Below are 12,433 nucleotides of genomic sequence, written 5' to 3' on the forward strand. Positions count from 1 at the left end.
CCCCCCGGGGGGGGGGGGGGGGGCTTTGTGCGGCCGCGAAAGATGCCGAGTAGCGTGAGAGTGCGAAACTGCCACGAGTATTGTTGCTGTGGCCTCCGTTAACGGCCGGGCTTCGATCCGAGCGAAGCTCGATTGGCTTCGCCGAGGCAGCCGGAGGAAAAGCTAATGGAAGCTCGTCGCTTGGAGATTTAAGCGATGATCCGAATTCGAGGCTGCTCCATCGGCTGCTCACCCCAATGTCTCCCCACGTCGCGTTGCGCGATCGTTGTTTAACAGGAATTTCGTGGAAACGCCAAGAGGGTTGAAGATAGCGTCAAAGATTTTCTCCCCGCGCATCTTGAACGCTCGGCGTGGGTTCTACTTTGCTCAATTTCTTGGAGCGAAGTTTCTTGGGAAGCAGAGTGTGACAGCCGGTCGCTCGAATTCAAGGGTGAATTTTTCACTTTGCGTCGTCGAGTGAAAGTTTTCGCAGAATGCATCGGGATAATTGGGGAATTTTTTATAAAATCTGCTATTATAGTCTTTTCGCCTATATAATTTAATCGCGCAAAAATATCTAGTGACTACTACTCCCCGAAAATTAGTATTTCACTTCGTCCCAATTCTCGTTATGATCCCGAATGCTTTTTATTAAAATTTGCGAAATAATCGCGAAGAGAAATCTCCGAAATTTTATGAGAAAATTGTGAAAAGATCACCACAAACCGCGTGAATTCGCGCAGATGGGACGCAGCCAAGGACGACTCTGAAGCCACCGTGCACACGTACGAGGATGTACGCGACTTCCTCGCCCGTCATCGCGAATTCACGTCATACTGACAATGGTTTCGCCACGGAGACGAGACCGAGCGAGAATCTCACGGCCGATCAAGAGCGCCGTGAGCAAAGTACAGAGACGGTCAGCAGCAGCAGGTCGAGCTACGACAAGCTGAATTCCATCTGGGACGACTGCCACGAGCCGGATGCACATCTGTATTCCTTGGAGGACACTTCTGGCATACAAAGCAACGACTGCAGTTCGGACAAGCAGAGCGACACACCGATGAGTCTCTGCGACGAGTTGGCGATCGCATCGAAGGACCTTGTGGACGATTATGCAAACGTAAGCGCGACCTTTGAACGGTATTCGTTCGCTTATATTTAAGATCTAACATTCAAATTCGTCTTCAGACGAATGTGGGGGATGTTTCATTGCTGCTCATCATCCTCAGATGAACTTAAGATGATCTTTAATATAATTTTTTTTATTTTGTTAAAAAGAAAATACGGGATATCATTAGGAACTGAGCCTAATTGGCAAATTAAGCTTGGATTAAGTTTAGATGAAATATAAAACGGACTATGAGAGTCCGTTTATCCGATTGTCCTGACTAAAAATCGATCTTCTGATCCTATCTAATAGGTAGGTCCTAATCAATTATTTGATTTGTATAAGGTGATGTGTTACCTAGTTATTAATAATTCTTATTGTTATTACTAATAAGCTTAGTCATTAATAAAGTCCTGATTGTCACGCTGCGTAACATCACCTTATGCAAACCAGGTAACTGATTAGAATCAACCTCACCAAGACCATGAGACGAGTTTCTAGTCGGAGCCCTCTCTCTCTCTCTCTCTCTCTCTCTCTCTCTCTCTCTCCCCCCCTCCCTCTCCTATCTTTCTCTCGGTTAGAAGTTCGTATCGGGGCGAATAGAGATGCTCGGGATATAGGGTGTTGCCCTTCGCGACGAACACCACGTGTATCTTGTAATTACACGTGTGGGTGTGCGCCTTAGGTATTGTGTTACCGGGTAAAATCTCGATTCAGGACGTCAAACTGGATTATAACTAAGCGTGTACGACGTGTACGGAGTAGTATCTATCTATAGAGCATTTCCTTGACGGCCAGCTTGGGAGCCGCGCGCGGAATTGCTGGGCTCCGAGCTGATAATCCAAATTACCGCGGCACATTCAAGCGGAATAAATTAACCGCGTTTGTGCAGAACCGAGGCACCGCCATCAACGAAGTGGCGTCTATTCTCGAGAGTCTTCAGAACGATCCCGAAAAGGCGACGGTTCTGTTGGAGGAGGAGGATCGATTCTGCGACTGCAGGTCCTCTCACAACCAATTAGTCAGGCTAGCTCTGGCTATAGAAACGGACGCGGAGGAAGTACCAGCGATCCCCGATGATCCGAATAATTGGGTGCGCCAGCTACGCGATAAGATAGAACGGCTGCAGCACGGCCACAAAGAGATCCGCGGTGACATACGCGGTTTACACGGGGACTTTCAAGTAAGTACCTCTCGCCTCACTTACAGTGAAACTTCAAAAATAGAGAGTGAACTCGAGTCAATCATATTATTTGAGAAATTTTCACATTGTGCAGAGTGAATTGTTCATTCCGAAACACCAAATGAATATTTTCGCTAAAAATTGAAGAATGAATCTGATGTACTCCACCGTCATAGAAACATTCGCTCTAAAAGTTTTACTGAAGTCGAGTATAAATACGAGTAAATGAATAAAATAGATGAACGCTCACGAAAACACGACAGAATAGTCGCGATAACTTATTCTCGATTAACGCGTCTACAAAATGCAAAGTTCCTGTAGTGATCCTCGAAATTGTTCTCCGCGACGGGAATTTTTTGAGTCGTCTCTCGACGCGACTCCAGAACTACCGTTTTTAATTAAATATCGAGTTCAAATTCCACCGAAGTGTAGTTCGCTGAGATATAAATGAGGATTAGATTAGATCATCATCCCGGCCGTGCTATTTGATATCTATTGTTGAGACCACCGCGTCGCCACGCGCTCTTAATCTCCTCTTTTCATGAATTTCACATTGACAGCACGACGAGAGTAGAATCAGCGACGTGTCGGACGACACGGCGAAGCTGCGGGGTCAGATTCGCGAGCTGCGATGTCTCGATGATTTGTTAACGCTCATACAGGGCGAACTCGCCAAGATGTCCAGGAGAAGTTGGCCGTTCGTTCTGGGAAACAGCGAGCCGCGCGAACAAGTCAATTTGATCGTTTGATCATGAGCGCGAGGATGAACGAACGAATGAATCGTCGCCGGATCTCGTGAATAGTCGATGCGGAGGACACGAGGATCTCCTTCGCGGGCCAGGAGCGCAGAGTGGCAGGACGAATCTCGTGAATAGTCGATAGATGCGAAGGATACAAAGAGGTGCGCGAGTGACAGGACGCGACGGCATTTGCGGTTTCGTCTCCCCGATTTGTTCGAAAAGGTTTTCTCTTTCTCTCTTCTTCGGCCCGATGACTGAAATCTCTCTCCTCCGAGAAGAGAAGAGTCCAATAAAGAAGTCCGCCGAAGTGACACGTAAGTAACTGAACAATTAGCACAAAAGCTCGACCGGTGAGTGTCCCGAAGTAGTGAGCTGAACGAAACGATTTCTCGACTCCGACATTGCTCGCTAGGAAATCGAAACGTACGATTTAATAATACGCGATACTTTATCGAGCACCGCTCTAATCTAATACATATTGAAACTTTCGCGGTGCGCTTCCAATAAATCGGTATCGCGCGCGCGCGCGACATTTCCTCCGCGCGTAAGTTTGCGAGAAACTCGGGCAAGATAGAAATCCGCGCATCCGTCCGAGAGAAGAAGCCGCGTCGACCGAGTCACGTCACTGTGAATAAAGATATTGGCTGATAGCATATTTTATTACTAAAGAATTTATTATTTATACGTCGCATATATTTGAATTCATGTACACACAGCACCGAGTAAAAAATTCCTAATACGATACATTCGTGTCTACATTCGTCGCTTTTACGCTCGTTCGCTCTCTCTTTCTCTCTCTCTCCCCTCTCTCACATTGTTCTCGCCGCAATCTTAATGTACAAGTCCGTGAACTATCAAGTATATCGCGCCAAGTCACTCATTCTCTCTGTCTCTCTTCTCCCCTCTCTCTCTCTCTCTCTTGCGCGTTCTCTCTTTTTCTCCGTCTCTCAAGCTAACAACGTAAGTTAATCCGCAAAATACTCTAAACGCATTTCATACGATCTACCCAATGCTCGACTAAATACTGTCGCCCCTCGATTCTCCCGCATAGAACGCAAAAGCTTACAAACGCGTCGCGCTTTCTCTCGCGAGGCACCGCTATATGTAAAAAAACAAGCCGAGAATCACGACGCTCAAACGAACCGTCGTCGTCTTCGTCCACGTGGACGCGTCGCGCAATTAAGTGACGTCGGTGCGTTGCATGTGCCGGACATGCTGCCTCGAGGAGTCGTGATAGGCGATCCCGGCGCGCAGCATCTCCCCGTGCCGGAACACATCGTGCGACGCGGAGAAGGACGGCAAGGTGGGCAATGACGGTAAGAGGCAGCTTAGCATGCTCGCGCCGCCGTCCGAGGAGTAGATCCCGTTGCTGGGAGGTACCATGGACGTGCCGCACGTCGTTGAGGCCGATCCCGGTAGGATATGCCCGTTCTGATCGGCGGAGCTCAGCAGACTTGAGCTCGGGGCCATCAGGTTTCCTACGGATATGGAAGACATCAAAATATAAAAGGACTTGCTGATGTAACAAACAAGATATTTGGAGTACTGTTTGTGATTTTTTTTATTCACGCACGTTCCAACGCGCCGGGCTGGCGACAGAGATCTCGCGCGAAACAAGTTAGGAAGCAGTCAGAGCTGCCAGCTAATTTCAGAAATGAAATTCTTCGAGAAGGAAGAGAACTATATCGCGCACATGTCTCTAATTATGCTCTTGCACGGCAGTTTTACTTTAAAACCGATTTAGTAACATTTACAGATACCATAGTCTACGTTTACATGACCAACGTAACGTCGATTTGACTATACTTGATGTTGCAACTATCAACCTTCATAAGCCACTATGGTAGAGTGTGGCGAGAGTTTCATATTTTTTACCAATTACCAACTGTGGCATATATAAAAAAGTTTTACTTCAAACAGTAAAAGTCGCATAAGAGTCGTATAAGTCGTTAATATTACATGTCGTATGATAATGTGGACATAGAAAAAAGATTTTTGCTGTTACATATGACGCTGATGTTAAGCCATGTAAACGTAGTTGCTCTTATGAGATATTTATCGGTACTGTTGCGTCGGTGTCAATTGGGAATGGATGTCCACATATACTTGACACGGAATGCACGCTTGTCAGTGTTATTATATTAATAATAGTATAAAATATTTTGTCCGCGCGTTAGCGTTGCCGCTACGATACTTTGGAAACCAACAAGCGACGAGGATATTTTGTCTTCTTTTAGAAATAAAAGCGAGTAAGAATCGAATTTTGATGCGATTTGTGTCTCTAGACACGCGCGTGAAATTTTAAAGGATATGCGGCCGCGATGGGGGATTTAATCCCAAATTGTCGATCGTTATAACGCGCGACAACAGTTCGACAGTTCCAAATTCCGCGCGTAGATTTTGGCGTCGCGTCGCAAAACACTGATAATCGGCGCGATGCAAAATTTATACCCGCGTTAACGCACAAGGCTTGTAATTCACGCGAATGTGCTCGCGACGTAATCGCTTTAAAGCGATAACGCATTCGGCGCGGCCCGCTAATCCTTTGACAATATCGTGCGCATCATGTAACGCGTAAAACGCGATATTAAAATTTCAACGTCGCTATGTTGTTTAGCGTTTCGCAGGGGTGTATCGACAATTTGCGACGAGTTCGGCTCATTGGCCGGTGCGATTATTTCACGCGCGTACCGCGATGTTTTTCCATGTGTAGCCGCGTTTCAGCGAAATCATCGCTTTATTATTTTCAGCAAAAGACCACGGACTCTATTATTTTCAACAAAAGTTCAAATAAAAATTTAGAAATGGTATTTTGCAACAATAACAAAGCCATGGAAGCGCATCTTGCCTTGTGTGAGACTTTTCAAGTGAAACTTTTCGAATAAAACTTTTTTTCAAATAAAATTTTCCGAATAAAACTTTTTTTAATTAAAACTTTTCGAATAAAATTTGTTAACATTTTTCGAGCAAAACTTTTTGAATAATGCTTTTTTTCAAAAAAAATTTGTTCCTAGTAAAATATTCCGTGTAAATCTTTTTTCAAATAAAACTTTTCAAATGTAACTTTTCGAGTAAAATTTTTCAAGCAAAATTTCTCAAGTGCAACTTGGAATAAAACTTTTCGATTGGAGCTTTACCAATAAGTCTTTTCTCAAGTAAAACTCCGAGTAAAACTTTTCAAGTAAAACTATTCGAGTAAAACTTTCCGAACAAAACTTCCCGAGTAAAACTTTTAAAGTAAAACTTCTCGAGCGAAACTTTTCGTGTAAAACATCACAAACTTCGCGTTTCACCTGGAAGGCTGACGCTCGATGCGGAACTGACAGACGAGCCGATCGACAAGGGCGTCACCATGGAAAAGTCCGAGGCCTCGGAGGACCTCGCGAGGTGCGAGTCTATCCTGGCGGTGGGTCGGGCGCACGCTAACGCCGACGACAGGGCGAAATCGTTGGCGCGGTCCGGTCGCCTCGGCGGCCGGTGAACATTGGGCTTGTTGCTGTTGCCCAGACCGAAGTGCAGCAGCTCTAAGTGCCGTCTGAGATTTCTCGACTGGCGCAGGATCGCGCCGCACAAGGGACATGAGGCCGGCTGATCGGACAGACTGCGCGCCTTCGATCCATCCCCTAGAACGAATTCCGTCATGGCCAGATAGAGACAGACTTGCCAGAACTCCATCGCCAATCTTGAGAACGTCTCCTCGCCACTCTTCGCAAACACACAGTCGTATTCTGTATATATCGTGCGCACTCATACTGCTCAATTCCATGATCGTTTGAGGAACGGGAAGTGGGGCAAGCGAGGTGTACAATCGCGAGTGTTTCCGTCGTGGAACGCGTCTGAAAGTTATTACATGATTTATTTGCAAAAAGAAAGCAGGCAAGCAAGAAAGAAAGAAAGAAGAGAAACGGAAAGAAATAAGAGATGGACGATACATTATTATATTGTTTTAATCCTATTTCCTCCTCGATGAAGCCCTAATCGCTTTGTATATGCACTATTGTCAACAGCCCACGATATACGCAGAGTCCGTCCTTACAAAATAGGAATGTGCGCCGATTATCGTTTTGCTTCGTGGCTGTCTTGGTTTTTTTTCGTTAAAAAACTGTTCGCGCTCGATAGATAGACAGTGTATTTAGAATTTACACCGCTACTATACATTAGACCATCCCGATGCGGAAGAATCGAGGTCAACCTGCGAGGGGCGAAATTCGAAGAGCGCGCATGCTAATTGTCCACACTGAGATTCGTCTAACAGTCTAGAAGATAAAAGAATATCGAGCATGTCGCGCACTTCTCTTTCTCACTGGTACTCTGTCCTCAAAGTTGCGCCGCGATTAATTCTACGCTTCTGGCTTACACATTAATATAGAAGATTCGTTTATGTTGAACATAGGTCTTCGCGAGGAATCTCGAATTAATTTACTGTCAACACGTTCGCTACCATAGTCTTTTTTAGGAATTCTCATCACAGGCCACATTAGTTTTCATGTAAAACACTTGGTTTGTTTGTATGTAGATGTAAATATAAAGAAAAGCTATAGTTATCCTACACATACAACGTTGGTAGCAAACGTGTTAAGTTGAAAAATCAGAATAAAAATGAAGTGAGAGATCGATGCACATGTGCGACGCTGGTAGGAAACGTGTTAAATAACAAGTGCGATCGCTCGGTGCAACTAAACGAAACAAGTATACAAATGAGACGTCGATGGTCCTTCATCGTCCTCGTGTCCACTTTCTGTAATTGTTGCTCGTAGAATGCACAACGGAAGCACACAATGAACTCTCACGTAAGTACACGTCAGGGGAACCGCGTACGCCGAATCTGGATGTAGGTACGTGGCAGTTCACTCTGTGTGCTTCCGTTGTTCGCTCCATAGAAAGAGTCGGAGAAAATGAACCTGAAGATGGTCCTTCGATCATCGACGGACGTCTCATTTGTGCAATGCAATCAAGATAAGACATCCGTGTAAACTTGTCACGTTCAACATAAATGAATTTTCCACGTTAGCACAATAAAGTAGTGCCACAGAATTAATCTCTTTAGGAATGAATTTTTTCATATCGGGAGAAATGATTCAATTTTAAAGTGACATAAATATAACATCTAGTAGCAAAATATCTCTTTCTAGTGAAATTATAATGAGTGTTTATTCACAAAATATAATTATTATATAATATTAATTTATAATATCATTATATTTTGTCGACAACTTGTTCGAATTGAGATAGAAAAATTGAATCTACCTAAACATATGTATATGTTAGTATTCCTGAAGAGATTAATCGCAAAAAGAAGGAATTCTAGATGTTACTTAGTTAAATTTTGGGACGGATCCCGATTAAAATAATTTTCATAGGACGCGAATTTTGCTGCTCGCAGAGTTTGGATATTTTCACCACCATCTCGATTCCTTCTTCGCACCGGGCGGCACTGTACAATTGTACTATACAAGCGAGATGATTTCGTCGATGATATTCCACCATTCTTATGTCCATTTTCCCCACTCGCTTAGACTGGAGCGAACAACGGAAGCACACACAATAAACTCTCACGTAAGTACACGCGGTCGGGTATTCGCGACGCCGAGTCCGGGGTCCACTGATAAACGCGATCGTCGTTGACAACCGAAACGGAATCCGTTACGGAATTGGCTACGAGAAATCCTTTTTTCCTTAAAGAAATGAGAATGAGCGACGACGCGCTCACACGTATGCTTATCATCATACCCGAACACGCTCCTGATAAGGAGTCCTCCACCTGTACAATTTATCTTGCCATCGTTGGCGACGGGATGCTCCTTTGCGGCGACACCGAGTCATGCATACTCTGCGTCGTCGGCGAAAGTAAGCTAGGCTTGCAGACTATCTGTTCGCAGCTGTTATTGCTGCCACCACTGTCGGCGCTCCCGCGAGTAGTCTGATCGTTGTAGCCGGGAATTTCGACCTCAGTCTTCACGCCTATCATCATTGGTGGATCGTTGCCGATATTCTGCGCCGAGTTGTTGCTGAAGCGGTACTTGCACGATGACAGTAGGTGCCTACGTAGATTCCTCGCTTGACGCAGCGTCGCACCGCACAACGGACACACACCTGGAGAGTCGGAGGAACCGCGCGCTTTCTGATTCCGAGTTAACAGACACGTCGGCGCGCCGGCTGACTGGCTAGCTGCGAGCGACAGCCCGGCACCGGAGGAATAGCCCATGTTCATAGAACCGGAGAATTGTGGTATATGCAATGGCGAGAACCCCTGCATCGGCATCATCGTTTGCATATGCGACTCGCCATCCGACGCTTGATCCTGATACGCGCTCATCGCCTGATGATTATCCATGACGGAGGACTCTTGCATACGCGGTGAGTGGTTGCCGCCTTGATGGTTGTTCGCGTACTCCAGGCAGTTGCCCGCTGTTAACAGACACAAACACAATGTTACCATGCGGGGCTGAACTGACACGTTAACGTTTGGCACGGCTTTGAATTTGTTTTCTCTCCCGCTCCCGCTCACGCTCTTTCTCTCCATCTTTCTCTCGCTCGCTCAGTCAGACGAATCGGACGACCAATCAGAATTGCAGTTCAACCCGATCGATGGTTGTGCTTGTGTCCGTTTAATTGAAACGAGAAAAAAAAACGGCCTACGCGGCCGGTGCGGAAGTCTCTCGCTCTCTTGCTCTCGTTCTCTCTCTCTTTCTTCCTCTTTCGTTCTCTCTCTCTTTCTCTCTTTCGTTCTCTCTCTTTCTCTGCCCCTCTCTCTCTCTCTTTCTCTCCCTCTCTCTCTCTCTTTCTCTCCCTCTCTCTTTCTCTCTCTCCCTCTCTCTTTCTCTCCCTCTCTTTCTCTCTCCCACTCTCTCTTTCTCTCTCTCCCTCTCTCTCTGTCGCTCTCTTTCTCTCTCTCTTCCGCTCTTCCTCTCTATCTCTCGCGCTCTCACCCTCACATTCCCTCTCTCTCCCTCTCTCTCTCTCCCCCTCTCTCGTCCTTTCTCACTCACTCTCTCTCTCTCCCTCTCTCTTTACCGTAGACAGGGTCTGGCATCATTTTACGACGGCAAAACGTAATATGCATCGGACACAAAACACAAGTAGAATCGCCGTTACATCTTAGTTATATCTTACGTGTTTACCTTAATTATAATTTTCTTGTTAGTTGAAAAAACAACCAAGAAATTGCAGTAGATAGAAAAGTAACCAAGCGAAAAAAGAATCAAGAAAACTCGTCGGACAAATCATATTGTTCAGAAAAGCAAATAAATATCCGCGACGCTAGTGTCTCGTGGTAAAGTATTCCAACGTTCCACTTTGCACATCCCTCCCTTGGAATACAAATTTCACAAAATATTCACGTACTGTTTGCTTTACCTGTATCGTCAGTTTGATCCGTAGTATCATCATCCTTATTCTCGTAAGGCATTGTTCGGTTGTTGTCGTGTCCGTCCACGGGCCTGCTCTCGCTGTCAGTCGTGTTGCTGGTGCAGGCCCACTTTGCGGAGGATGTGGACGACTTCCTCCTCTTTTTCCTCCGTTTCAGCGGGTAGTACGAGTTAAGCGTTGCTTTCGATACGTTATCGTTCACCGTCGGTATTGCCGACGGCGGGATCTCTTCCCCATTCTGGATATATACATGCAATTCTTAGATTATGCAAAATCGACGTGTGAATAACAGAGCAGTCGAAAATGATACAACATAGTCGACGTGACCAAACGTGTATCAGACATCACGTCAACATTGTATCATAGATGACCATTTAGTTTCTATCTCCTCATGCATCATTAAGGTTTGTCCTTTTTAGCTGAATCAGTGCTGCTGGAACATTGTTCCTTTTTTCTCTTCAACGCTAAGTTGTATACTTATTTTACTTCAAAAATAAAAAGTGCAAGCTGAGTTCAGCTGAGAAGAACAGACCTTCAGATAGTAGAAATTATAATAGAAATATACCTCTGTTAGAATGGTCGGTGGTGTTAGTCCATGGATGCTCAGACAATGAGCAGCTTGGAGTAGTGAAGGCAACTGTGACGGTTCCACGCTCACTTCTCCTCGGTATACAAATTCTAAAAGCGACTCTAAGTCTTCTGCCCCAATTCCAGCCAGCATAACTACTGGATGCTGGCATGGTGTGCTCTGTGGATAAAACATCTAGTTGTAATCAAGTTCATATGTTCTAGTGACATGGTCTTGTTAATGCTAACAACAAACAAAGGGCACAACCTTTAGCAGGTCCAACAGAAAAGGACTGGCTGCGCAGAGGACAATTTTGTGCGCAGGAAAGGTACGGCCACCAGCAGCCAGAGTAACATCCACCAAATCACCGTGTCCTCTCAAGAGTTGCACCGATGAAACCAAAGAGGAACTGAACTCTCCCCAAGAGAGGCTATATAGTTGCTGGTTGCTGCTACCCATTTTGTATCAGAGGTGTGAACTGCAAAGGCGAAATAACACAGATCATATCCAGTACTGTTCTCTGTTCACCTTTGCACGGTCGCACGACACATTCGAGACACTCGGATCGTCACAGAGAAAAAGATTGTACGCGAATTTTCCGAGGTGTACCCCAGAAGCCAACACGAAACACGCATGCACCGGCAGTCCGCTGAATAACGGTAACGATGTGTGTACGCTCGTCATCTCCCCATCCACGTTCCCTAATTAGTGCCCCCACCCGACGAAAGCGCGATCAAACGTTACACGGCGTCGTGGCGTCGCACAGGTTAACCTAACAATCGCAGTCCCTCTACCTGTGATGGCTTCTGATCACAACGTCGCCGACGACGGCGACGCTTGCTGCGATGTCCACGACGTCGACGCCGACGATGACGATGACAAAGAGAAAAAGAGACGACAGCTTTACTTCCGTCTGGCACTCGCTCAATGTCCGCGTTCGGAACTAGGTTGGAGAAAGTCGTAAGCGTGGGGTCACCTAGGCATAAGTCGCACGAGTCAGGGTCGAGTGGCCGCGAGCTGCTGCTGCTGCTGCTGTGACGGCGGCGGCGGCTGCGAATCACACGGCGTACCGCACGCGGAATGTCGCGGAATGCGCACGGGCACCGTCTCTCTTGAGACGCGCACGCTACACGAAGTAGACACACCACAGACGCGCGACACCGCGATGATCGCCGTCGGCGTCAGTTTACGAGTTGCGGCGCGGCACGCGCGACTTCGAAAATATCAGATTCAAACTCTGTCAGAGAGGATCGCGCGTACGTGTGTTTGTATGTACCGTAAACTGCGACTGACGTATGCACGTATGTGCGCGACGCGACGCGATGCGCAGCAGCACCACCGCAGTACGGATGAAGAGAGGCGGAAGTCGCCTGGGAAGGAGACTGGGCGGGCCGTTTGAAACTGCCGAGAGCGCGCGCGCAATCTCTCTAGGCTCTCTCCCCCCCCCCCCTCTCTCTCTCTCTCTCTCTCTCTCTCTCTCTCTC

General features: G+C 46.4%; 3 protein-coding genes across 14 annotated transcripts in view; 1 reads left to right on the plus strand and 2 right to left on the minus strand.

The window, feature by feature from the left end:
* LOC116845833 overlaps nucleotides 1-5,274 on the plus strand; it is a 293,678-nt gene extending 288,404 nt beyond the window's left edge. For all 12 annotated transcript variants that reach the window (XM_032818974.1, XM_032818976.1, XM_032818985.1 and 9 more), the window contains 3 exons: nucleotides 723-1,102; nucleotides 1,983-2,273; nucleotides 2,834-5,274. In XM_032818974.1, coding sequence (XP_032674865.1) covers nucleotides 723-1,102; nucleotides 1,983-2,273; nucleotides 2,834-3,022 — 860 coding nt within the window. In that variant the 3' untranslated portion in view covers nucleotides 3,023-5,274. The remainder of the gene's footprint in view (nucleotides 1-722; nucleotides 1,103-1,982; nucleotides 2,274-2,833) is intronic.
* Nucleotides 3,685-6,706, minus strand: LOC116845837. Its single transcript, XM_032818990.1, has 2 exons — nucleotides 6,307-6,706; nucleotides 3,685-4,491 (listed from the first exon to the last, which is right to left on the minus strand). Exons 1-2 carry the CDS (start codon nucleotides 6,686-6,688, stop codon nucleotides 4,193-4,195), a joined length of 681 nt encoding a protein of 226 aa, XP_032674881.1. The 5' UTR covers nucleotides 6,689-6,706; the 3' UTR covers nucleotides 3,685-4,192.
* Nucleotides 6,707-6,850: 144 nt separating this feature from the next.
* On the minus strand, nucleotides 6,851-12,264 carry LOC116845834 (transcription factor GAGA-like). Its single transcript, XM_032818987.1, has 5 exons — nucleotides 11,744-12,264; nucleotides 11,217-11,427; nucleotides 10,947-11,129; nucleotides 10,370-10,619; nucleotides 6,851-9,421 (listed from the first exon to the last, which is right to left on the minus strand). Exons 2-5 carry the CDS (start codon nucleotides 11,406-11,408, stop codon nucleotides 8,784-8,786), a joined length of 1,263 nt encoding a protein of 420 aa, XP_032674878.1. The 5' UTR covers nucleotides 11,409-11,427; nucleotides 11,744-12,264; the 3' UTR covers nucleotides 6,851-8,783.
* Nucleotides 12,265-12,433: the final 169 nt, after the last annotated feature.

Source organism: Odontomachus brunneus, unplaced genomic scaffold (assembly GCF_010583005.1).
Source record: "Odontomachus brunneus isolate Ranch 3 - 2012 unplaced genomic scaffold, Obru_v1 Obru_scaffold_058, whole genome shotgun sequence".
In the NCBI taxonomy this organism is placed as follows: Eukaryota; Metazoa; Arthropoda; class Insecta; order Hymenoptera; family Formicidae; genus Odontomachus; species Odontomachus brunneus.

Bases quoted from the DNA above. Each gene is read 5' to 3' on its own strand.
- LOC116845837 (XM_032818990.1), bottom strand. From the start codon at position 6,688: ATGGAGTTCTGGCAAGTCTGTCTCTATCTGGCCATGACGGAATTCGTT. The intron at 4,492-6,306 runs GTGAAACGCGAA...CCATATCCGTAG, and splicing joins ATCGAGCGTCAGCCTTCCAG to GAAACCTGATGGCCCCGAGC.
- LOC116845834 (XM_032818987.1), bottom strand. From the start codon at position 11,408: ATGGGTAGCAGCAACCAGCAACTATATAGCCTCTCTTGGGGAGAGTTC. The intron at 10,620-10,946 runs GTATATTTCTAT...GTATATATCCAG, and splicing joins CACCGACCATTCTAACAGAG to AATGGGGAAGAGATCCCGCC. The intron at 9,422-10,369 runs GTAAAGCAAACA...GTCTGTTAACAG, and splicing joins GGATCAAACTGACGATACAG to CGGGCAACTGCCTGGAGTAC.